The sequence below is a fragment of the Symphalangus syndactylus genome, chromosome 13, assembly GCF_028878055.3.
Source record: "Symphalangus syndactylus isolate Jambi chromosome 13, NHGRI_mSymSyn1-v2.1_pri, whole genome shotgun sequence".
Classification (NCBI taxonomy): domain Eukaryota; kingdom Metazoa; phylum Chordata; class Mammalia; order Primates; family Hylobatidae; genus Symphalangus; species Symphalangus syndactylus.
In genome coordinates, this window is record NC_072435.2 from 49,334,454 (window position 1) to 49,360,584 (window position 26,131).

General features: G+C 36.5%; 1 protein-coding gene across 14 annotated transcripts in view; it reads right to left on the bottom strand.

Moving 5' to 3' along the window:
* The window catches only part of LOC129459808 (zinc finger protein 91-like), a 70,118-nt gene that overhangs the window by 11,019 nt on the left and 32,968 nt on the right, over positions 1-26,131 (bottom strand). For 11 of the 14 annotated variants that reach the window (XM_063616188.1, XM_063616179.1, XM_063616186.1 and 8 more), the window contains 3 exons: positions 19,618-19,744; positions 18,728-18,823; positions 3,623-7,777 (listed from right to left, as the gene is read on the bottom strand). In XM_063616188.1, the coding sequence (XP_063472258.1) occupies positions 4,869-7,777; positions 18,728-18,823; positions 19,618-19,651 (3,039 nt within the window). In that variant the 5' untranslated portion in view covers positions 19,652-19,744 and the 3' untranslated portion in view covers positions 3,623-4,868. Of the gene's footprint in view, positions 1-3,622; positions 7,778-15,694; positions 15,747-18,727; positions 18,824-19,617; positions 19,745-26,131 lie in introns of those variants that run through there. The other 3 variants (XM_063616189.1, XM_063616180.1, XR_010115298.1) reach the window with 3 other exon arrangements.

Here is a 26,131-nt window from a genome sequence, read left to right on the forward strand (position 1 = left end):
CAGCATCATCCTAATACCAAAACCAGGAAAAGACACAACCAAAAAAGAAAACTGCAGACCCAATATCCTTGATAAATATTGATGCTAATATCCTTAACAAAATACTAGCTAACAATATCCAACAACATGTTGAAAAGATTATCCAACAGCATGTCAAAAAGATAATCCACCATGATCAAGCTGATTTCATACCAGGTATGCAGGGATGGTTTAACAAACACAAGTCAACAAATGTGATACACCACATAAATAGAATTGAAAACAAAAATCACAGGATCATCTGAATAGATGCAGAAAAAAAATCGACAAAATTTAGCATCCCTTTATGATTAAACCTCTCAGCAAAGTTGGCATACAAAGGACACAGCTTAAGGTAATAAATAAAAGCTATCTATGACAAACCCACAGCCAACATAATAATGAATAGAAAAAAGCTGAAAGCATTTCCTTTGAGAATGGGAACAAGACAAGGATGCCCACTCTCACTACTCCTCTTCAACATAGCCCTGGAAGTCCTAGCCAGAGCAATCAGACAAGAGAAAGAAATAAAGGGCATCCAAATCAGTAAACAGGAAGTCATACAGTCTGTTTGCTGATGATGTGATCATTTACCTTGAAAACCCTAAGGACCCCTCCAGAAAGCTCCTAAAACTGATAAAACAATTCAGCAAAGTTTCAGGATACAAGATTAATGTACACAACTCAGTAGATCTTTTATTCACCAACAGCAACCAAATACAGAATTAAATCAAGAACTCAACCTCTTTTACAATAGCAGAAAAAAAAATTATATGAATATACCTATTGAAGGAGTCAAAAGACCTGTACAAGGAAAACTATAAAACACTGCTGAAACAAATCATAGACAACACAAACACATGGAAACACATCCCCTGCTCTAACATGGGTAGAATAATTTGTGAAAATGACCATACTGCCAAAAGCAATCTATAAATTCAACACAATCCCCATCAAAATACCACCATCATTCTTCACAGAGTTAGAAAAAACAATTCTAAAATTCATATAGAACCAAAAAAGAGCCTGCATAGCCAAAGCAAGACTAAGCAAAAAGAACAAATCTGGAGGCACCACACTACCTGATTTCAAACTATACTATAAGGCCATGGTCACCAAAACAGCATGGTGCTGGTATAAAAATAGGCACATAGACCAATGGAACAGAGAACCCAGAAATAAACCCAAATAATTACAGCCAAGTGATCTTCAAAAAACATAAAGTGGGGAAAGTATACCCTTTCAACAAATGGTTCTGGGATAATTGGCTAGCCACATGTAGAATGAAACTGGATCCTCATCTCTCACCTTATAAAAAAAATCAACTGAAGATGGATTAAGGACTTAAACCTAAGACCAGAAACTATAAAAATTCTGGAAGATAAAACTGGAAAAAATAACCCTTCTAGGCATTGGCTAGGCAAAAATTTCATGACCAAAAACCCAAAAGCAAATGCAATAAAAGCAAAGATAAATAGCTGGGACCTAGTTAAACTAAAGAGTTTTTGCATGGCAAAAGGAACAGTCAGCAGAGTAAACATACAACTCACACAGTGGGAGAAAATCTTCACAATCTATACATCTGACAATGGATTAGTATCCAGAATCTACAACAAACTCAATCTATACCTCTGACAAAAGATTAATATCCAGAATCTACAACAAACTCAAGCAAATCAGTAAGGAAAAAAACAACTGCATCAAAAAGTGGGCTAACGACATGAACAGAAAATTCTCAAAATAAGATATACAAATGGCCAACAAACATATAAAAAATGGTTAACATCACTAATGATCAAAGAAATGCAAATCAAACCCACAATGCCATACCACCTTATTCCTGCAAGAATAGCCATAATCAAAAGATCAAACAACTGTAGATGTTGGCATGGATGTGGCAATCAGGGAACACATCTATACTGCTGGTGAGAATGTAAACTAGTAGAGCCACTATGGAAAACATATAAATGCATATGGAAAACAGTGTGGAGAGTCTGTAAAGAACTAAAAGTAGAACTAGCATTTGATCCAGCAATCCCACTACTGAGTACCCAGAGAAAAAGAAGTCATTATTTGAAAAAGGTACTTGCACATGCGTGTTTCTAGCAGCACAATTCACAATTGTAAAATCGTGGAACCAACTGAAATGCCCATGAATTAATGCGTGGGTAAAGAATCTGTGAGATATATGTGTGTGTGTGTGTATATATATAAATACATAAACATGTAAAATGTATATATACACACACACGCACATATACACACACACACACACACACACACACACACACATATATATATATGTTGGAATACTACTCAGCAATAAAAAGGAATGAACTAACAGCATTTGCAATGTCCTGGATGAGACTGGAGACTATTATTCTAAGAATGGTAAACCAAATATCGTATGTTCTCACTGATATGTGGGAGGTATGCTATGAGGATGCAAAGGCATAATAATAATACAATGGACTTTGGGTACCTGGGGGGAAGAGTGAAAGGGGAAAGGATAAAATATAACATATATGGTGCAGTGTATACTGCTTGGGTGATGGATGCACCAGGATCTCACAAATCACCACTAAAGAACTTACTCAACTAGCCAAATACCACCTGTACATAAGTAACTTATGGAACAATAAAATTTTAAAAAATTATTTTTATAATTACCGACAGGCTCACATAATGAATTCTTCATAAACTATTACACAGGCTGGACCTGGTACCTCATGCCTGTAATCCCAGCACTTTGGGAGGCCGAGGTGAGTGGATCACCTGAGGTCATGCGTTGGAGACCGGTTTGACCAACATGGTGAAACCCTGTCTCTACTAAAAATACAAAAATTAGGCCAGGCAAGGTGGCTCAAGCCTGTAATCCAGCACTTTGGGAGGCTGAGATGGGTGGATCATGAGGTCAGGAATTTGAGACCAGCCTGACCAAAATGGTGAAACCCCATCTCTACTAAAAATACAAGAATGAGCCAGGCATGGTGGTGCATGCCTGTAGTCTCAGCTACTCAGGAGGCTGAGGCAGGAGAACTGCTTGAACCTGAAAGGCAGATGTTGCAGTGAGCCCAGATTGCACCACTGCACTCCAGCCTGGGAGAAAGATTAAGACTCTGTCTCAAAAACAAACAACAACAACAACAACAAAATACAATTAAACAAATAAAAAACCTATTAAACAACAACAAAAATTATGGGTCTAGCATGAGTACCAGTCAAGTTAAAACAGAATTTGCATGGGGAGACTCTGAACCATAAGCCAAAAGATTGTACAGCAATAAATGCAATACAAAGCAGAGTATAAATTTGCTTTCAGCATTTTTGAGAATTTTTGTTTTGTAGTAAATTAGACACCTTCTTAAAATGATTTACTTTGTTCCAATATTGCTTTTTTCTGCTAAAAATAGTTTCAAACTTATACTCAAACACACTCCATAATTTATTTACACCTAAGATTCATCTTTAGACTAATAGATGTGTATATTTAACTCTATGTAAATCAATACTAGCAATCCATATGTGCTTGCAGGCAGAGGCCACATGTTCGAAGAAAAATATATGAAAAATTTAAAAAAGATTTATTCGGGACTCAGAAATGTATGGATTTTACTTATGTTTGTATATAAGTTTTATTATGACCATAAAAATAATCTTGTAGTCAATAACAATTGTACATTTAAAAATAACTAGAACTGTAGAATTGAATTGCTTGTAATACAAAGAATAAATGCTAAAGGTAATGGAGACCGCATTTAGTCTAATGTGATTGTTATATATTGTATGCCCGTATCAAAATATGCCACATATGGCATAAATATGTACACATACTAGGTATCCACAAAAATTAAGGAAAATAAATTTAAATGTGAAAATAAAAATTTAGCCTATAGGAAAAATATTCTTTAACTTAATAGCAATTAAAATTCACTGGCAAAAAAGATTACTAGGGATGTCAGTCCATTATCTTACCAAATAGTGTATTTTTACCATCTTTTACCTACACCCTTGAGTAAGATGGAATAGGTTAAAGTTACTGGCATAATAACACTTCATTGAATTCACGATAGTATTTAACATGTTAAAACTGTTTAGTTGAAAAGTTAAGTTCACATGTAATTTATAATTAAAAAATATGCTGCATATATTTCATAAAAATACAATAAATCATACTAAATTTTAACTAAAATTAACAATATTTTTCTTTCATAATAATGCAGAATATTAATCTGAACACCTACCTCATGCATCACTCAATATTATAAGTTAACCATAAAGATATTCTCTACTTAAATTTTCATCATGCATCTTACATTTTAATGTCCTTACCTTTCCATAGAAAAGGTCATAAATAATGCTTCCTCATATTTATAATGGTTTTTCAAAATAAATATCTTCTGTACTTTAAAGACATATTTCCTGATCGATCTTTGGACAGTAATTACACTTCTAATGTTTTTATTTAGCATGAACGCTCTGATTTTGAGTATGATGTGAGCAGGTATTAATGGCTTTTTAACTTTGTCTATATTTGTACACTTTTTCTCAAGTATAAATGCTTTCCTACGCATTAAGGTGTGAGCATTGGTTCAAAGCTTGGCCACATTGTTCACACTGGTAGTTTTCTCCAGTATGAATTATCTTACAATCAAGTGTGACAATCATTTAGAGGCTTTGTCACATTCTTCACATTTCTAGGATTTCTCAGCAGCATGATTTTCTTGATGTTTAGAAAAGTTTGACTTGTCAAAAGCATTGGCACATCTTTCAGGTTTGTAGAGTTTTTCTCCAGTATGAATAATCTTATGTCTGTTAAGAATCCAGGACTTTTTATAGACTTTACCACATTATTCACACTTGTAAGATTTCTCTCCAATATGAGTTATCTTATCTGCAGTAAGGTGTGAAAACTGGTTAAAGGCTTTGCCAAATTTTTCCTGCTTGTAGGGTTGCTGTCCAGTATGAATTTTCTTATGTCTGGTTAGGGCTGAGGACCAGAAAAAGGATTTGCCACATTCTTCACATTTGTAGAGTTTTACTCCAGTATGAATTACCTTATGTTTAGTAAAGGTTGAAGACCGGTTAAAAGATTTGCCACATTCTTTACATTTGTAGGGTTTCTCTCTACTATGAATTTTCTTATGGTTAGTAAGGATTGAAGACTGGTTAAAGGCTTTGCCACATTTTTCACATTTGTAGGGTTTCTCTCCAGTGTGAATTATCTTATGTTTAGTAAGAGCTGAGGACTCTTTAAAGGCTTTGCCACATTCTCCACATGTGTAGGGTTTCTCTCCGGTGTGCAACCTCTTATGTCTAGTTAGGGTTGAGGATTGGCTAAATGCTTTGCCACATTCTTCACATCTGTAGGGTTTCTCTCTAGTATGAATTCTCTTATGTCCATTTAGGGTTGAGGATGATATAAATGCTTTGCCACATTCTTCACACTTGTAAGGTTTCTCTCCAGTATGAATTATCTTATGTGTAGTAAGCTTTGAGGATCGATTAAAAGCTTTGCCACATTCTTCGCATTTGTATGGTTTCTCTCCAGTGTGCATCCTCGTATGTCTAGTTAGGGTTGAGGATTGACTAAATGCTTTGCCACATTCTTCACATTTGTAGGGCTTCTCTCCAGTATGAATTATCTTATGTTCAGTAAGAGTTGAAGATTTCCTAAAAGCTTTGCCACATTCTTCACATTTGTAGGGTTTCTCTCCAGTATGAATTATCTTATGTGTAGTAAGGGTTGAGGATTGGCTAAAAGCTTTGCCACATTCTTCACATTTGTAGGGTTTCTCTCCAGTGTGCATCCTCTTATGTGTAGTAAGGTGTGAAGGTTGGCTAAATGCTTTCCCACATTCTTCACATTTGTAGGTTTTCTCTCTGGTATGAATTCTCTTATGTTCAGTAAGGGTTGAGGACCAGATAAATGCTTTGTCACATTCTTCGCTCTTGGAAGGTTTCTCTTTAGTATGAATTATCTTATGTGTAGTAAGATTTGAAGATTGATTAAAAGCTTTGCCACATTCTTCACATTTGTAGAGTTTCTCTCCAGTATGTATTATTTTATGTTTAGTAAGGGATGAGGGGTGCTTAAAAGCTTTGCCACATTCTTTACATTTGTAGGGTTTCTCTCCAGTATGAATTGTCTTATGCTTAGTAAGGGTTGAGGAATGGCTAAAAGCTTTGTCACATTCTTCACATTTGTAGGGCTTCTCTCCAGTGTGTATCCTCTTATGTCTAGTTAGGGTTGAAGACCATATAAATGCTTTGCCACATTCTTTACATTTGAAGGGTTTCTCTCTAGTATGAATTCTTTTATGTTTAGTAAGGCTTGAGGACCAGATAAATGCTTTGCCACATTCTTCACACTTGTAAGGTTTCTCTCCAGTATGAATTATCTTATGTGTAGTAAGATTTGAAGATCGATTAAAAGCTTTGCCACATTCTTCACATTTGTAGAGCTTCTCTCCAGCATGTATTATTTTATGTTTAGTAAGGGTTGAGAGTCGCTTAAAAGCTTTGCCACATTCTTTACATTTGTAGGGTTTCTCTTCAGTATGAGTTATCTTATGATTAGTAAGGGTTGAGGAACTGCTAAAAGCTTTGCCACATTCTTTACATTTGTAGGGTTTCTCTCCAGTATGAATTACCTTATGTTTAGCAAGGGTTGAGGAATGGCTAAAAGCTTTGCCACATTCTTCACATTTGCAGGGCTTCTCTCCAGTGTGTATCCTCTTATGTCTAGTTAGGGTTGAGGACCATAGAAATGCTTTGCCACATTCTTCACACTTGTAAGACTTCTGTCCAGTATGAATTATCTTATGTGTAGAAAGATTTGAGGATTGATTAAAAGCTTTGCCACATTCTTCACATTTGTAGAGTTTCTTTCCAGCATGAATTATTTTATGTGTAGTAAGGGTTGAGAATTTCTTAAAAGCTTTGCCACATTCTTTACATTTGTAGGGTTTCTCTCTACTATGAATTATCTTATGTTTAGTAAGGGTTAAGGATTGCCTAAAAGCTTTGCCACATTCTTCAAATTTGTAGGGTGTCTCTCCAGTATGAATTATCTTATGTTTAGTAAGGGTTGAGGATTGCCTAAAAGCTTTGCCACATTCTTCACATTTGTAGGGTTTCTCTCCAGTGTGTATCCTCTTATGTCTAGTTAGGGTTGAGGACCATAGAAATGCTTTGCCACATTCTTCACACTTGTAGATTTTCTCTTCAGCACAAATTATTTTATGTGTAGTAAGGGTTGAGAGTTGCTTAAAAGCTTTGCCGTAATCTTCACATTTGTAGGGTTTATCTTCAGTATGAATTTTCTTATGATTAGTAAGGGTTGAGGACCAATGAAAGGTTTTTTTACATTCCTTACATTTATAGGACTTCTCTGTAATATAAACACATTTATGTTGGGTTTTGTGTAAACGGATGCAAAATGATTTGACGCATTTTTTACGTTTGAAGCGTTTCCTTCCAGTATGTCTTATCATATGTCTGTTTGTATTTAAAAGTTTATAGAAGACTTTCAAATATTTACCACATTGAAATACTTTGCTCTGGGCAGTTGTGACACACTGGTTAAGTTTATTATAATCCTCTTTGTGCACCTTACACTCATCCACAGTTTTACAACCTTTTCTTAACTGTAAATTCTCATGTCCACATTTTTCATATTTTCTCGGTAATACTTTTTGAAAAGAATCTTCCATGGCCTGCTCTGGCCAAAAGTCTTGAGCAAAATGAGGGCATACACCTGAAAAAAAATTAAAAATAATAAATTACTCCACTCACTAGACTCACATGAATATAGTTTAAAAATCTTACCTATAAAATTATACAAACTACATAAACAATATGGCACTGCAAAATACCACAGGCCCTAATTCTATTTTTATTTTTTATTTTTTTGAGACGGAGTCTCGCTCTGTCACCCAGGCTGGAGTGCAGTGGCGTGATCTCGGCTCACTGTAAGCCCCGCCTCCTGGGTTCACGCCATTATCCTGCACAGGCCCTAATTCTTTCATAGACATATATATGTAACAAAAACATACAGATCAAATTACATCTATGGAAAATTTATGAATGAGTTAAGTATGTGCAGTGTCTCAGGGGAGCACAATGCAAAAAACCACACAGAAAAAAAAAAGTCTGTTAAATTTACTCAACACAGCTTTTCCTGCTTCCCATTATAACAGAGTGCCTTTAGAAGTAAATTGCCAATGCCTGGTTTCTGTTTTAAAAGAAAGGTAAAATAGTAGCCCATTCATTTTTATTTCTAGCTTTTAGGGGCTTTTCCTGACACTGATTTCCGTCTCTTATGACAAAGTGTTCAAAGAAACCGTGGCATAATTTGGAATGAGAGTTTGAGTCTGCTGAAACCAAAGAAAAATGTTACAGCAACAGAGAGACTGCAGTACCACAGAAAGGAAACAGGCGTAGCAAGTGATTACTGACTCCTACAAAGTAACATGAGTAAACACTCTTAATTAAAACATAAACACAAAATTTTAGACAACACATATCCTAAGAACATATTTGAGAAATTCCCATAATCATTAGGCAAGACAGTTGTTTTCAAACTATGCCAGGACAAAACTACATTATAAAGACTTTGACAGTTAGCTTTTTTTAAATGTCCAAATCTCAGTCAAAGATTATAACGTATACAAAATGGGGCAATATGATGCCACCAAAATACTATAAAATTTTCTGAAAGAAACCATAAAAAAGATGTATACATTACTTTTATGAATTGGTAATAAATTGAATACTACTGATTAAAATAGGAACAGAGACAACTATGGAAAGTCGGAAAAATGAGGATGAGAACAAAAATATTTAAGATTTCAAAAAAACAAATTGTGGAAGTAAAAATATAAAAACTGATAGATCCTAAAATTAAGAAAAAATGATGTAAAAATGAAGCTCAACAAACTAGGATCACAGAAAGATGTTTATAACAAACACATATATAAGCACAATTTCAAAAGTCACAGATAAAAAAAAGTCTTTGAAGCTGGAAAATAAAAGTTATGTGCCAGGCCAGGCATGGTGGCTCACACCTGTATTTTAGGCACTTTGGGAGGCCAAGGCAGACAGATCACCTAAGGTCAGGAGTTCGAGGCCAGCCTGGCCAACATGGTGAAACCCCATCTCTACTAAAACTACAAAAATTAGCCAGGTGTGGTGACACATGCCTGTAATCCCAGCTACTTGGGAGGCTGAGGCAGATTATGAGGTCAGGAGTTTGAGACCAGTCTAACCAACATGGAGAAAAACCCCCTCTACTAAAAATACAAAATTAGCTGTGTGTGGTGGCACATGCCTGTAATCCCAGCTACTCAAAAGACCGAGGCAGGAGAATCGCTTGAACCCAGGAGGCAGAGGTTGCCGTGAGCCGAGATCACACCATTGCACTCCAGCCTGGGCAACAAGAGCAAAATTCCGTCTCAAGAAAAAAAAAAAAAAATGGTAGTTGTTTAATATGTATTAAGATTTAGCTTGCAAGATAAAAACATTTTAGCAATACGTTGCATGAAAATTTCAAGATGAGTGGGACTAAATATTTAAATATATTTTCTGGTAAATTTTTTTTGACAAGTAAAAATAATAACTAAAAGAAGTACAGAGTTATGATAGTTTTAAATTATATTCACATTTAAAAGTGTTTCTCCCATTAAAAAATATAGGTTCAGAAATAAATAGGATGTTGAAATTATAAGAATTTTATGACTACTCAGCTACACCGGATTAGAAAATCATTCACAACAAACCCACACAACAAATATACAAGTTATAAAAAATACAGCAATAACATTTATACAGGCAAACAAACATAAGAGATAATTCTATTGGAAAAAGACATATGGCTCAATCATATTTGATTTTGCTCCAGACTGTCTTAAATTGCATAAAGTTATATATTGGCATGCACAATTATTATACTAAAATATCAAAGCACAATTAACAGATGTGTAGTGGCATACCCTAAAATATATAACACAAAAATATAAAATTGCAAAACCAAATTAAAACATGGAATGTAAACTTTATTAGACACCATCAACTAGATTAACATATTCATTAAAAAATCTTAGAGGAATAATATGGGAAAAAATAATACAGAGATTACTTGAAAATAAAAAAAGGTGAGAAATTCCCAAATTTTGATGTAATAAAAGAAAAAAAAACTCTAACCAAGAATACTTGATTTAAATTTATTTCACTTTAAAAAGAAGATGAAAATAAAAATTTCCAAAATAAAAAGTGAGTGTTCATCACCACTAGCACAGTTCTACAAAAAAAAAAAATGCTACATGGTGTCCAGGCACCATGGGCTCATGACTGTAATCCTACAGTTTTAGGAGGCAAGCCTGTCAGAACACTAGAAACCAGGAGTTTCAGATCAGCCTGAGTAATGTGAGACTATGCAAATAACAACAAGAAATGCTGAAATGGGTTGCTAAAATGAGTCAGTTTTGTTTAAAAAAAATACTGGACAGTATCATAAAACCATATATAAAATAAAGCTATTAAATGTAAATATACAGACAAATATAGAAATCTTTACTATCATAATGATGATGCTTAAAATCCTTAAAGATCTTCTGTAGAATATTTAAAACAGAATAAAAATGGTAATTGTAGACACCAAAATCCCACTTTCAATAATAAATAGAAAATTCATATAAAAATGAATAAGAAAACAGAAAACCTAGAAAACATTATACACTGTATTTATTATTCTGCATATAGAGGAATACCTGAGAGTGGGTAATTTATTAAAAAACAAGTTTATTTGGCTCACAATTCAGCAGACTGTATAAAAAGTGTGTGCCAGCATCTGCTTCTGGTGAGTGTCAGCAAGCTTACAATCATGGTTGAAGGCGAAGATTAACTGTACACACTACATGATAACAGACAGAGCAAGTATGAGGTGAAGGAGCCAGGTTCTTCTAATAAACCAGCTTTCATTTGAATTAATAAAGTGCACACATTTTGATTACCAAGAGGATGGTGCCAAACCATTCATAAGGACTCTGCCCCATGATCCAAACACCTCCTACCAGGTCTGACATCTAACATTAAGAATTACATTGCAGCATAAGGTTTGAGTAACATCAACATCAAAACCATATTATAGACCAACGGGGTTTAACAGACATGTACAAAACTTTTCAGTCAAAAGCAAGGGAATACACAATATTCTTATTTGCACCTGGTGTATTCTGTTATGACACATACTAAGTGTTATTAAATTTAAGAATGCCAGATGGGTGGTGTAGCTCATGCCTATAATCCCAACACTTAGAGAGACCAAGGTGGGAGGATCACTTAGAGCTAAAAGTTTCAGGCCAGCCTGGGCAACATAGTGAGACTCTATCCCTACAAAATAATCAAATAATTATTCAGACATGGTACTTTTTTTGTAGTCCCTACTACTTGAGAGACTTAGGTGGAAAGATAACTTGAGCCCAGTAGGTTGAGGCTGCAGTGAGTCAAGATTATGCCAATACACTCCAGCCTGGGTGACAGAGTAAGATCCTGTCTCCAAACAAAAACAACAAACACACACACACAAAAACAAATAAATGTAAGAAGATCAATATTATACACTTCGTGTTTTCTGACCAAAACTAAATTAAACTGGAGATTAAAACTGAAAAATCAAAAAATACATGAAAATAAAAAACTCTTCAACATATTTTTACTCAGGAATAAAAAAAATAATTTTTCAAAGATGTCAATACAACCTACAGTGGTACACAAATTCAATATAATCTTTATAAAAATCCCAACAGTAGTTTTTTAAAGAAATACTGTTTGAGATGTTAAAATTTTGTTATGAACTATAGCCAAACACCTATGAAAAAAAACAAAGAGGCATTATAACTTCCGATTTTGAAACGTATTAAAAGCAACAGTAACAAAAACAATGAGGTACTCACACAAAGACAGATAAACAGATGAAGGAACAGAGTAGAGAGCCTAGAAATGAACCCTTCTGTATACAGCCAAATAGTCTCCCACAAAATTGACATGAGCACACAATGGAAGATAATCTTTTCAAAACATTCTGTTAAAAACTGAATATCCTTGCCGGGCGCAGGGCTCACGCTTGTAATCCCAGCACTTTGGGAGGCCGAGGCGGGCGGATCACGAGGTCAGGAGATCGAGACCACGGTGAAACCCCGTCTCTACTAAAAAAATACAAAAAAATTAGCCGGGCGTGGTGGTGGGCGCCTGTAGTCCCAGCTACTCGGAGAGGCTGAGGCGGGAGAATGGCGTGAACCCAGGAGGCGGAGCTTGCAGTGAGCCGAGATTGCGCCACTGCACTCCAGCCCGGGCGACAGAGCGAGACTCTGTCTCAAAAAAAAAAAAAAAAAAAAAAAAAAAAAAAAAAAAAAAAAAAAGAAAAAAAAACACACAAAAAAATATCCATTCTGATAAAATAAAGATTATTTCCTTCAACCGATGTGAAAATCTTTTAATTAGACATAAGAAGGTAACTTTGTTGTTGTTGTTTTTGAGATGGAGTCTCGGTTTTGCCCAGGCTGGAGTGCAGTGGCGCAGTCTCGGCTCACTACAACCTCCGCCTCCCGGGTTCAAGCGATTATCCTGCCTCAGCCACCCGAGTAGCTGGGATTACAGGCACCGGGCACAGCGTCTGGCTAATTTATGTATTTTTTTTTTTTTTTTTTTGGAGATGGAGTTTCGCTCTTGTTGCCCAGGCTGGAGTGCAATGGCGCGATCTCAGCTTACCGCAACCTCCGCCTCCCAGGTTCAAGCAATTCTCCTACCTCAGCCTCCCGAGTAGCTGGGATTACAGGCATGCACCACCACGCCCAGCTAATTTTGTATTTTTAGTAGAGACAGGGTTTCTCAATGTTGAGGCTGGTCTCGAACTCCTGACCTCAGGTGATCAGCCCACCTCGGCCTCCCAAAGTGCTGCGATTACAGGCGTGAGCCACTGCACCCGGCCTTAATTTATGTATTTTTAATAGAGACGGGGTTTCACCATGTTGGCCGGGCTGATCTCGAAATCTTGACCTCGTGATCCACGCGCCTCGGCTTCCCAAAGCGCTGGGCCACGCACGAGGCCCAGCCGCATAAAATTTTAATCTCTTAAACACATATAGGGGAGGCAGGGCACTGTGGCTCATGCCTGTAATCCCAGCACTTTGGGAGGCCAAGATGGGTGGATCACGAGGTCAGGAGTTCAAGACCGTCGACCAGCCTGACCAAGATGGTGAAAACCTGTCTCTACTAAAAATACAAAAATTAGCCCGGCGGGGCGGTGCGTGCCTGTAGTCTCAGCTACTCAGGAGGCTGAGGCAGAAAAATCGCTTGAACCCAGGAGGCGGGGGTTGCAGTAAGCCGAGATCGCGCCATTACACTCTAGCCTGGGTGACAGAGCGAAACTCCGTCTCTCTCTCTCTCTCTCTCTCTTCTCTCTCTCTCTATATATATATGAAACACATGACATTAGTCTTGGTGCCAAATTCTTAGCTACAACATTAAATGCATGAGCAACAAAGAAAAAAAACAGAATAATTTAACTACACTACACTTCAAAATTTCTGCATATTTAAGTAAACATTTAATAGAGAAATAATGCCTCCTATAAAATGGATGAAAATATTTACAAATTACATGTGATAACAGTGAATATCCAAAAAATATAAACAACTTTTAAAACGGAACAATAAAGTTAAATAACTTTATTTAGAAATAGACAGATTAAAATAAATTTTCATAAAAAAACACAAATAAAAAAACATTTGAAAGGACACACAAAATTACTAATTTGTAGAGAAATGCATTAAAACCACAATGAAAACAAAATCCCCTCACACCCACTTAAATGGTCACTACCAATTTTTTAAAAACACCAAGTCGGTCGGGCGCGGTGGCTCACGCCTGTAATCCCAGCACTTTGGGAGGCCGAGGCGGGCGGATCACGAGGTCAGGAAATCGAGACCATCCTGGTTAACACGGTGAAACCCCGTCTCTACTAAAAATACAAAAAAATTAGCCGGGCGCGGTGGTGGGCACCTGTAGTCCCAGCTACTGGGGGTGCTGAGGCAGGAGAATGGCGTGAACCCGGGAGGCGGAGCTTGCAGTGAGCCGAGATCGCGCCACTGCACTCGGGCCTGGGCGAAAGAGCGAGACTCTGTCTCAAAAAAAAAAAAAAAAAAAAAAGTAAAAAAATAAAAACATAAAAACACCAAGTCTGTTGATAATGCAATCAAAATGAAACCCTTGGATGGGCACAGTGGCTCACACCTTTAATCCCAGCACTTTGGGAGGCCGCAGGCAGGCAGATCATAAGGTCAGGAGTTCAAGACCAGCCTGCTTAACATGGTGAAACTGTCTCTACTAAAAATACAAAAATTACCCAGGTGTGGTGACGTGTGCCCGTAATCCCAGCTAGTCAAGAGGCTGAGGCAGGAGAATCGCTTGAACCCAGGAGGCAGAGGTTGGAGTGTGAAAAAAAAAAAAAAAAAGAAACATATTGATTGTTGGTGGAAAGCAGGATGTACCCATTATTTTATAATGTCATAAATGTACTTTAAATAAAATTATTATCAAATACAGCAATTCCATTTATAAATCTGTATCTAAAATATGCATCATAGGACCCTGAAGACAAATTTGATACAATGGAGTATTATTCAACCTTAAAAAAAAAAAAAACTTGTCATATTTAAAGAGATTGTGTCAACTGAAATAAGCTAGTAACGAAATGATGAATGTTATGATTTCACTAAGATATATAAAATAGTCATGCTCGTAAAAACAGAAAGTGGAAGGGTGTTTGTCAAGGGCTAGAGAGAGCATAAAATGGTCAAGTGTTACTTAATGGACATTGCATTTTAATTTTGCAAGATGAAAATTTCTAGAAGTCTTCTGCATAACGATGTTAATATAGTTAACAGGCCTGAAATATATAGTTTTGTTTTTTTTTTTTGAGACAGGGTCTCAATCTGTCACACAAGCTTGAGTGCAGTGGCACATTATGGCTCACTGTGGCCTTACACTCCCAGGCTCAAACAATCCTGCCCCTCAGTCTCTCAAGTAGCTGGGACCACAGGTACACACCATCATGCCTGGCTATTTCTTACATAAAAATGTTTGTAGAGAAGGCGTCTCCATATTTTGCCCAGGCTGGTCTGAAACTTTTGGGCTTAAGCAATCCTCCTGGTCCTGGCCTCTCAAAATCCTGGTCTTACAGAAGTGAGCCACCACCATGCCTGGCCCTGAAATGTACATTGAAATAGATTTAAGAAGGTAAATTATATGTTATGTGTTTTTACAACAATTATTTTTGAAAAAACTAGAAAAAATAAAGAATTATAAATTTTCTTGAAAATTACCTTCAAATCACAAAAAATTTTTTTCACACAAATGAAATACATATTCATCATTAAACATATGGTGAAAATAATGCTATTTCAAAGGCTACTCACTTAGACAAGATAAAACCAACATTGAAAATGAACTAAGAGGCTGGGCAAGGTGGCTCACACCTGTAATCCCAGCACTTTGGGAGGCAAAGGCAGGCAGATCACCTGAGGTCAGGAGTTCAAGACCAGCCTAACCAACATGAGAGAAACTCCGTCTCTACTAAAAGAAAAACACAAAATTAGCCGGGCATGGCGGCACATACCTGATATCCCAGGTATATGAGAGGCTGAGGCAAAGGAATCACTTGAATCCATCTCAAAAACAAAAAAGAAAAAAAAATGAGATAAGAAAGAATATATACAAGATAAGCTATAACCAAAATTGGGGTCATATTTGTAGACATAAAAACACACACATATATATAATTTGATTGTGACAGACATATGGCTCATTTATCTTTTAATTAAATCCCACACTGACTTAAAGTATACAAACAGAATTGCAAATTGTCTAAAATTATAATACATAAGTAAAACCAAAAAACAATAAACTGATATTAAGAAACTTACACTAAAAACACACTAGTGTAGAACTGCAAGAAAATAATGAAAGAAATGTTTACTCATAAAATCTAGTTGGCAGCATTAATGTACGTTAACAAATAATTTGTCTAGAAAATTGCAATGTTTGACTAACTGTGCAGTCACGGAAGGCAGGCATTTTAAATTACTGGTATCTATTGTATGGCAATAAAATCCCAAAGAAAATGTAGTACAATCATAAATAGGAGATGCTAATGAGAAACTTAATAGATAAGCATTTAAAAGAAACCAGTATCAATTTTTATGTTTTAAATATGTGCTACTTTTACACAAAATAAAACTACTGTAATTCGTTTAGAACCAATTATAGCCTTAAATTGCTAAATTATGTATATATTTAGCAAAATATGGTTAAAGCTTCATGTATAAAACAAATATTTGAGGAATAAATTGTTACTATTTAGTTATAGGCTGACAAAAGTGGCTGAAAATTCTGTAATTCCTATTTGCCTGCCTGTATACTAATTATCTAACTCAGGCACAACATGTACATTCTAGTATATTGTCCTAAATGTCTGAATCCAAAACTACAGACAAATTTGAAGTAGAAAATAAAAATAAAAATTTATATGGAGAGTGACATTATTAAGATAAAAAAATAAAAGGTGCCCTATTTGCTTATCTCCTGACAGCAAGAAAATTTGTCAGCCATTCCTGACAAAAATGCTTTTGTGAGAGAACCAGGCATCATGGTTCACACCTGTAGTGACAGCTACACGGTACATTAAAGTTGGAGAATTGCTTTCGGTCAAAATATTAAGACCTGCCTGGGTTATGTTGCAAGACCCCATCTCAAAAATAAGTGTCTTTAAGAGTGCTCTGAGAACCAGGAAGGGAGTTACGAAACTCTGCTGAAGCCCAAGATTGAAGTAATCCTTTTTAGAAGACAAGCCCTCATTCAGGTGGCAAACTACAGGACTACTGTTTTTGGCAACAGACAAGAAAATTTTCCACCTAACTTGGTTCCACTGAGAATTTTGAACTGTACTCTGTAACCATCCCAAACTCTTCCCAGTCACAGTCTGGGGGAGTTCCTGTCCTTCCAGAGGCCTGGAGGAAGACACCCATTTATAGCCATGCTGGCAGGCCTGCAGACTTTGGCCTTTACTGTGGTCTCTGAAGTAGTTCCATGATTCAGTTCCAGCTCCCTGAGCCACAGTTCATGGCTGGTTCTGCCTATGTAGAAACCCAAAGTGACCTGAGAAAATCCTCTCTTGTACTCGATGAAAGCTATGCTCATCCACATCCTCATATAAAGCCCACCACATGCAGACCTGACTGCAGAAACCTGCCCTTGGGCCTGCCCTGCACAGCAAAGTCCTGAAGGATATTCACTCTGTCCAAAAATTAAATGAGAATTACGACTATCCAAGCCCCTTTTAACAACACAACTAAAGGTGGACCCTTGTGCAAACCCAGCAGACTTAAGACCAAACTACAACTCCTCTTCACTACAAACCCAGAGGACATTCTATCACTCTGAGGACCCAACAAAAATATTTTTACTTTCTGAAACCAGTTTATAAATACTTGAACAAGTGTTTGCTCCTTCAAGTTTACAGTCACCAATGCAAAACTATTGTTTCTTATTGTCAATGCTTCTATTTTAACATAGCACTGAAAGTATGTGGAAGACGAAACGGTGAAAAGAAAAATATAAAGTCATTGAAATTGAAGACCAGTAAGTAAAATGTTGCTTTTTGTAGATCATGTAATCATATATATATAGATATAGATATAGATACATATAAATAGTACTTTAAAACCTGTTTAAACTAATGAATATACTCAGTTAATTAGCAAAATGTAAAATTAACATACAAGAGTAAGTTATGGTTCCATACACTTAAAACAAACTATCTGATAAAATAGAGGAAAAAAAGTGTTAATAACAATAGCAATGAAAAAATCAATTTTAGAACAAATTTACCAAAGGAGCTCATAAATCTTTTAGGTGAAAGATATATCAATGAAAAAAATTAGAACACAAATAAATTTAAAAATATTTTACTTTTATTGAAAGAAAAAGTATTGTGAAACTGTCATGTTATCCAAAGTGATTGACAGATTCAATAAACTATCAGAATTCCTTTGTTTTTTATTCACAGTAATGAAAAATACAATCCTAAAATGTACATGAAACTACAAGAAACTTTGAATAGCCAAAGCAATCTTGAAGAAAAAGAACAAAGCAGGAAGACATCAAATTTATAATTTCAAACAATATTTCAAGACCATAGTAATGAAAACAGGATGAAATGTGCAGAAAAACAAACAAACAAACAAACAAAAAAAACCCAGTGGAACAGAAACCACTACTCTCACGCATTTCAGACATAATGCAAAAAGAGAACTTAAAAAACAGTTTAAAATAGAGTATCTCAAAATTATGCAGATATCTGTCTGCCCACAAAAACAAGAAAAAAGAAGTCAGATTGTGAACTCTTTTGTATGCCATGAACAGTACTCTGGCTGTCACTGTAAACTTGAAGAAAGATCATTGAAGGGAAAGTAGAATTCTTAGAGATTTTATAAGCATTAACAGAAGAGAGAGTATAATTAAAAAAAAAAATTCAGGCTTCCCAGAAACTATTTCCTTTGGAACACAGCTTCTCAGATCACTTTAAAGACATGCTTTCTTCTTGACTTTGGGCCTCTCATCCATGTCGTCTGTTGTATTCACTCTCACCTACCTGGGGGTTCATCCACCATCTCATGTCGCTTCATATTCCAGGGCTCTTTTCCTTGCTCCAGACAAGTAATCAGGTCTGGCTTAGAGACAGCAATACCTGTTTTATTAAAAATAACTAACATGAATCTTGCTCATATTCTCCAATTGCCACTTAGTAATGTGCTCAGTGAAGAGCATATAATAGAATATTCTAATAAATTTGTCCCAATATACTAATTTGTAACAGAAATGTTTAAATATTTAGAAGGTATTTTAATTTTATAGGTTCTTAATTTTACTGCTTGGTACTACTGAATCAAAAAGTTGGTGATGGCATTAGATTTTAAGGTGTTAGTAACAGTATTTTATGCCACAAAACTTCTGAAATTACCACTAATCTAAAGTGAAGGACACAGATCAGCTCAGGAATGTGGAAACTTCAGGTCAAGATGAAACATCTTGAAGAAATTATTTTCTAGACAAACAAATCCCCAGGATTTTCTTGAAAACAGAAATCTGAAAGCATAAATTTCCAGAAAACATTCTACAAAAAAGAAATGAAGCCTGTAATCCCAGCACTCTGGGAGGCCAAGGTGGGCAAATCATGAGGTCAGGAGATCGAAATCATCCTGGTTAACACAGTGAAATCCCGTCTCCACTAAAAATACAAAAAAAAAAACCAAAAAACTAGCCCGGCACGGTGATGGGCACCTGTAGTCCTAGTTACTCGGGAGACTGAGTCAGGAGAATGGTGTGAACCTGGGACGCAGAGCTTGCAATGAGCCGAGATCTCACCACTGCACTCCAGTGTGGGCAACAGAGCAAGACTCTGTCTCAAAAAAAAAAAAAAAAAAAGAAAAGAAATAAAACCATTAGTTTATATTAGAAATTTAGTATTAAAGTTTTCCTTACCCAGGAAGGCCAGGTTTCTGTAGTTCTCTAACATCACATTCCTATATAAATTCTGCTGTGCAGTGTCCAGACATTGCCACTCCTCCAGAGAGAATTCTATGGCCACATCCCTAAATGTCAACAGTCCCTGAAAAACACACACAAACACACATATTTACAAAGTGGCTATGGGCAGAATTTTTCATTTGACTCAAGGTAAAATCAGAAAGTGACTAGAACTGGTTCTGACTTATAAGGGTGGCTGAAATTATCCAATAAAATAATTGTCAACCCACAAACGTTTTGTAACGTATTCTCTAACTCTGAGAAAAGAGAGTGGCATAATATCTACAACATCAGTGTATATATGATAGTTGTCTAGATGATAAAAGTGTAAAATTGAGGGCATAAACACTAACAAGTACATTTTTTAGTGTTATATTTACATAATACAGAATGAGTTGTGTATTTTTTCAGGTGAAAAAGGCATAGTTGTTTATATATTTCAGACAAAATAGACATGTTGAGTTAGAAGGTACCACTCAAAATTTTTTTTTTTTTTTTTTTGAGACAGAGTCTCACTCTGTTGCCCAGGCTGGAGTGCAGTGGCGCAATCTCGGCTCACTGCAAGCTCTGCCTCCCGGGTTCCACGATTCTCCTGCCTCAGCCTCCCAAGTAGCTGGGACTACAGTTGCCCACCACCATGCCCAGCTAATTTTTTTTATTTTTAGTAGAGACGGGGTTTCACCATGTTAGCCAGGATGGTCTCGATCTCCTGGCCTCGTGATCCGCCTGCCTCGGCCTCCCAAAGTGTTGGGATTACAGGCATGAGCCACCGCACCCAGCCAGTACCACTCAAATTTTAATGTGTATGATAAACTAGACATCTTGTTAAGATTATTTTTTCAGGAGATCTGAAACAAAGTCTAAGTTACTGAATTTCTAAAAAGTTCACTAGTAATGCCAGTGTTTTGACCCCAAAAGACTATTCTGTCAAGCATCCAGTAAGTGGAATAGCCTGTGTTTTTTTCAGTTTTTCTGGCCTGTAAACAAAGATGAGAGCTTTCATTTACCTAAAAAAATCAATGCAAAGAAAACCTAAAAAAAAAGGGCAGCTGCCAGATTAAATGTGATGTTTTATGCACATCACCTGCATAAAGATACTTAATGATGAAGAGAAAAATAATTCTGTAGTGAAAAAATGTGTAAGAGAGCTTATTAAGCAAGTGAGTTATTAATACCAATTGCACTAGGACAAGTTTCTATAGTATGCTGATGCACCCAGAAGGACGCAGCATCCTACTGAGATACTGCCCCCACTAAAGTAAATTACAGTCTCAATTTAACCATAAGAAAATATCAGCTGCATGGAAAGTTCAAGATACAGGTATCTTCTGTGTTCTATAATTTTTAATAGTGATTTTAAGTACTTTCTTTAACACCCTAATAAGCAGGTATATCCTGATAATTTTTTCCAAACTTTCTGGGTAATAAATGCCATCCTGTTTAAATGAGCACTTTCTTAATCCCATAATGCAGAGAGATAATAAACAAAACAGAACCTCAACATTATACGTTCTCTATCTTTACTAAGAATCCCAGGTTTTCTCCATAGAAAGAGATTATCCACACCTTTCCATGTTCAACAGCCACAAAGAGAACATTTTTAATATTGCAGATCACAAATTCATGGTGAGAATTCTGCATGGCACATTAAGAAGCCATCATGCAGAGAAGGCTCTGGTAGATAGAAAAGAAATATTTTTCAGAGATCCTTGACTATCATAAGCTTTTTTTTGAGACGGAGTTTTGCTCTTGTTGTTGCCCAGGCTGGAGTGCAATGGCACAATCTTGGCTCATCACAACCCCTGCCTCCCGGGTTCAAATGATTCTCCTGCCTCAGCCTCCCAAGTAGCTGGGATTACAGGCATGCATCACCACACCCAGCTAATTTTGTATTTTTTGTAGAGACAGGGTTTCTCCATGCTGGTCAGGCTGGTCTTGAACTCCCGACCTCAGGTAATCTGCCTGCCTTGGCCTCCCAAAGTGCTAGAATTACAGACGTGAGCCACCACGCCTGGCCTAGCATAAGCATTTTTAAAAGTAGTTAAGACAAACTCATTAGGGAGAAAAAACACAGGTATAGAAGTAAAAATTTGCCAGTACTAAACGCGTGGCATTCTACGAGGCAGAGTGGACACAGCTCTTGATCTGAGACATGTTTAGCTGAAGAAAAGCCATTTTTTCTCTTTCTCCTCCTCCTCTCGAATTCTTTCTCAGATGAGATTTTCTGGACTAATTATATCTGTATCTTGAGAATTTGCCTTTAATAATTTGAGCACCACATGTTTACCTGTTACCACCATACCCAAAGGCAGAAGGCCCAAGACACAAAAACTCTACCCACTTCTGTCCTGAATAACAGAAAAGATTCAGGAACAATGAGCTGTTCCACAGAGATAAAAATATAAGTTTCTCTCTTTTTTTTTTTTTGTCCTCAGGTGCCCTCCCCTGCTACAGACACCAGCAATTTCTGCTACAGTAATACAAATATTTGCCACACTGTCCCGTCCTTACTAAATCCAAATAGAACAGGTTCCTGGACCACCGTTTGGTGCAATGGTGGAACTTAACTCTCATGAATGTATCTTGAACTTCTCATACTTGATTCTGGCACCTTAGAGTCACATGAGGCACTTAATTAAAACAAATAGATGCTTTCTTCAGAACATTAAACAGAAACTGTGAAAAGGGCACAAGAGATTGCTGCAAATTGGCCATGTGACTCTAATTAGAAGCCTGAGCTTATAACCACTTACCTAAGCATTGCCACTCAAGCTTTAATTAGCTTATAAATCACTTGGTAAACTTGGCCCCACTCTATGTAATGTGATTCTGCAGGTTTGGAAATGGTCAATAAATGGGTGTTCTAAACAAGTCCCCTGTCAGTGCTGATGTCACTCTCTCTGGGCTCATTATTAGCATTTGTTAGAAAAATGAGGCACAACACAGAGTCCCTTACACTCAGCACTCTTGTCACAACATAAATACTTCTGATACAAATGAAGACAACCATTCTCTATCTTGAAGTATATTACTTGCTGGCTCTTTAAAGTTCACAAAGAAAAGAGAAAACAGCAATTTCTTAGTAAGTCTGCATTTGGAAAACAACATGTGCACATGTACGAATGCAATGTTTATTAAGCAGGTACTATGTGCTCAATAGGATGTTATAGAGCACTGTGATAACTCATTATTTGATTTAATTCTAATAACACCCTGTGAGTTGATACTAAGTGTTGAATAATTCCAAAGATTTAGAATAAGGACCCAGCATTTTTATTTCTTCTTCTGTTTTCCTGTCACTAATTTTTTTAAAAAAATGCATAGAATAAAATCTAAATATAGACAGAAGAGAGGGATATAGATAGAGTGTAATGTAATTTAGATGAATTATTATGTTTATATTTACTATTTTGTGACTTGTGAATCAACTACTGTATCTGCAAGAACAGAAAACAGGTTGCTAAATGGAATGTCTCTGCAAACACTGGTTTTAACAAAAAGTTAAAAAATTAAGACCCTATAATACATATATTTTCCATTTATCTGCTTTTGGGTTTCAGAAAATTGTGAGAACCAACTCTAAAAAGGCAAAAGGAGTCATCACCCAAAACTCTGATTTCTTCTAATTAGTTCTGTGAGGCAAGACTCCAGGGTAGGGCCAGACCTAAATAAGGCCTTCAAAAAGGGTGAATCTAAACAGGGCTGAAACAGGGTGTGGAGTTGATGTAAAATTCTGTTCTTTATGCCACTGGGGAGTATTTTTAGTTCTGTTTCTTTTTTTAAACTTAACTTAAAAAAAAAAAAACAAAAAAACAAAAACTTAAATCTCAGAGTTTGTGTAATTTTAATCTTTTTTAGCCCCACTGCCCTTTCAATTTTATATTACGTACTAATAAGCAATTTAAACAAATCCGTTAAGGTTTTCTAGAATGATTTTTTAGACGATAAATAAGTATTTTTAGCAGGGCATAAAAAATACAAATAATAACTCTTTTGTTTATTAGTATATGTTCAGGTGTAGACATCAGAAGTCACAAAAATATAAAGAAAACAGCCCAAATAAAGCCCATATTTTTGCACACATCTATTTATGGTACCCACCATATGATGCATAATTAAACCACTTATCCAGTTGCTAGTCTAGACTAAAAGTTCTTGCATGGTAGGGACAATGACTGCTTCATCTATTTTTCTAATGACTATATGAATTGGAAGTAATTAGTTTATTTGTTTGAGTCTCCAGACTTCCTCATCATTTTTCACTCAAGTACCAGGGAACTAGAGAAACTCTCATCTGGGTACCAACCAAAGATATCTCTTGTATGAGGGGAGGAGCAAACACAGGATGACTCACTTCTTTTACACTAAGATAGAAGCAAAATTAACCACTCTTGTCAGCCTGACACAATTCTTTTGTGGAGATTCTCAAATGTCTCAAAGACACCTAGGTGACTGTGAGAGCATTTCCAGTGACCCTGGGCTGATGGTCCAATAATAAGCCAGCAAGAGAGACTCAGGCTAATTCTAAACAGAAAATGAAACTACCAAATAGGCAGAGACACAATTCTGCCTGCATATTTAGGTGACAGCATGCATTTTACAGCATAACTGTTGAGTTGACTGGAGCCTGAGAGGGAAAGTCCCCTCTAGAGTAAAGCTTGGTTGGCACCTTCTGTGTTTATATTGTCTGGTAATTCTACACAGTGTTTGGGAAATATAATTTTTATTAATTTTCTTCAGCACCAGAGAAACCACAGTAATAGAACAGAAAGAAAACTGTTTCATTACACAATTAAATCTGATGTCACATGTATTACAATCCATCTGCTTAAGAGATTGAAAAGAAATAAAGACGGTTACCATAATTAGTTCACAAGTAGAAGAATTTACAGCACCATGTCATAGGTAGTTCATCCTAAATTCACCTGGTCATTGGGAAGGTCATCCATGTGTGCTAATCGGTTATATTCAATGACAAAATAAGCTTTTCACATCTTCATGGCAGAAGGCAGTTTTGCAACTTGAAGCCAGGTGCCTGCTTAACGTAGACTTTCACTCTGCTACAAAAGTGGTTGAATAGGGTGCTATCTTTTTGGCTACTTGCATTTTAAAGCAGTGGCTCTCTACTCCCTGAGGACTGGACTAGTGCACTCCTGCTTCCCCTCTTCTGGTGACCAGTGTCCTCTTTTGTTTCCTACCATCTGCCACTGTGGTATAGTCCACAGCACAGGGCTCACAGCTGGCAGCTCACATCTTAGGTGAACGACAATTGCCACAGCAGCACTTTAGTGTCACACCAAAGAGTGAAGTCTGGCCGGGTGCAGTGGCTCATGCCTGTAATCCCAGCACTTTGGGAGGCCGAGGTGGGCAGACCATGAAGTCAGGAGTTCAAAACCAGCCTGGTCAACATGGTGAAACCCCGTCTCCCTAAAAATAAAAACAAAAAATTTGCTGGGCATGGTGGTGGGCACCTGTAATCCAAGCACTTGGGAGGCTGAGGCAGGAGAATCCCTTGAGCCTGGAAGGGGGAGGTTGCAGTGAGCCGAGATTGCGAGATTGCACCATTGCACACCGGCCTGGGCAACAGGCCATCTCAAAAAAAAAAAAAAAAAAAAAGAGTGAAGCCTGAGCTGCAGAAAGAGAGCCTGCAGGCCTCCTGGGTAGAATTGCACCTTCACAATAATGGGAATGCAAGCATTATCTAAGCCACAGTTTCAATTTATAATGGTGACATGGAAAATACACTGCTGGATTTCCAGCATGCATCCAGATAGAGATAGCTCCAAGAGTTCTCACTGTGACAGCCCACGTCTTTCACAGACATTATGGGATACTAATAGGGCTTCTAAAACAGATATACAAAGGGTTCGAAAGAAAAAGAGCTCTCACTCCGAGAAAGATTATATTGAGAGAAAAAAAAGAAGTTAAAAGCATCTTAAGAAAAAACTGAGATTACATATAAGATTGATCAAGTCAGCCAGAAAATATTCCTCTAAAAATAATTTCTCTCTAAATATCCAAAGTGCATAGCTACTTACAGCATGAGAAACATGAGTGTTATGAAGAAAGGGGGCACATTATCAGCAGAATTTTAGAAGATTTTTTTCTATCTCTGCTACTCTCTAATCTGCTGCCCATTAAATGTCGACTCTATATAGAAATATATCTGATAACTACCATCAGCACTTTTTGACAAAAAAATTAAAACTTGACTGTGTTAATATAATGGAATATACATGAGCCTGCAACATAACTAACTAAACAGCTATACAGTTTTGGGGTGGCCAAATCACCTGCCTTTATTTGTGCTGTAATAGCAGCATTTCAATTTCTGAAATGAAAGGCACTAAAATTATACTTACCTATAACTATCCCTATTGGTTAAATTAATAAGCATATCAGACTAATATCTACTGTAATGATTTGGTAGTAAATTTTCTTCGGATATTAGATATAAATATGTAATTAT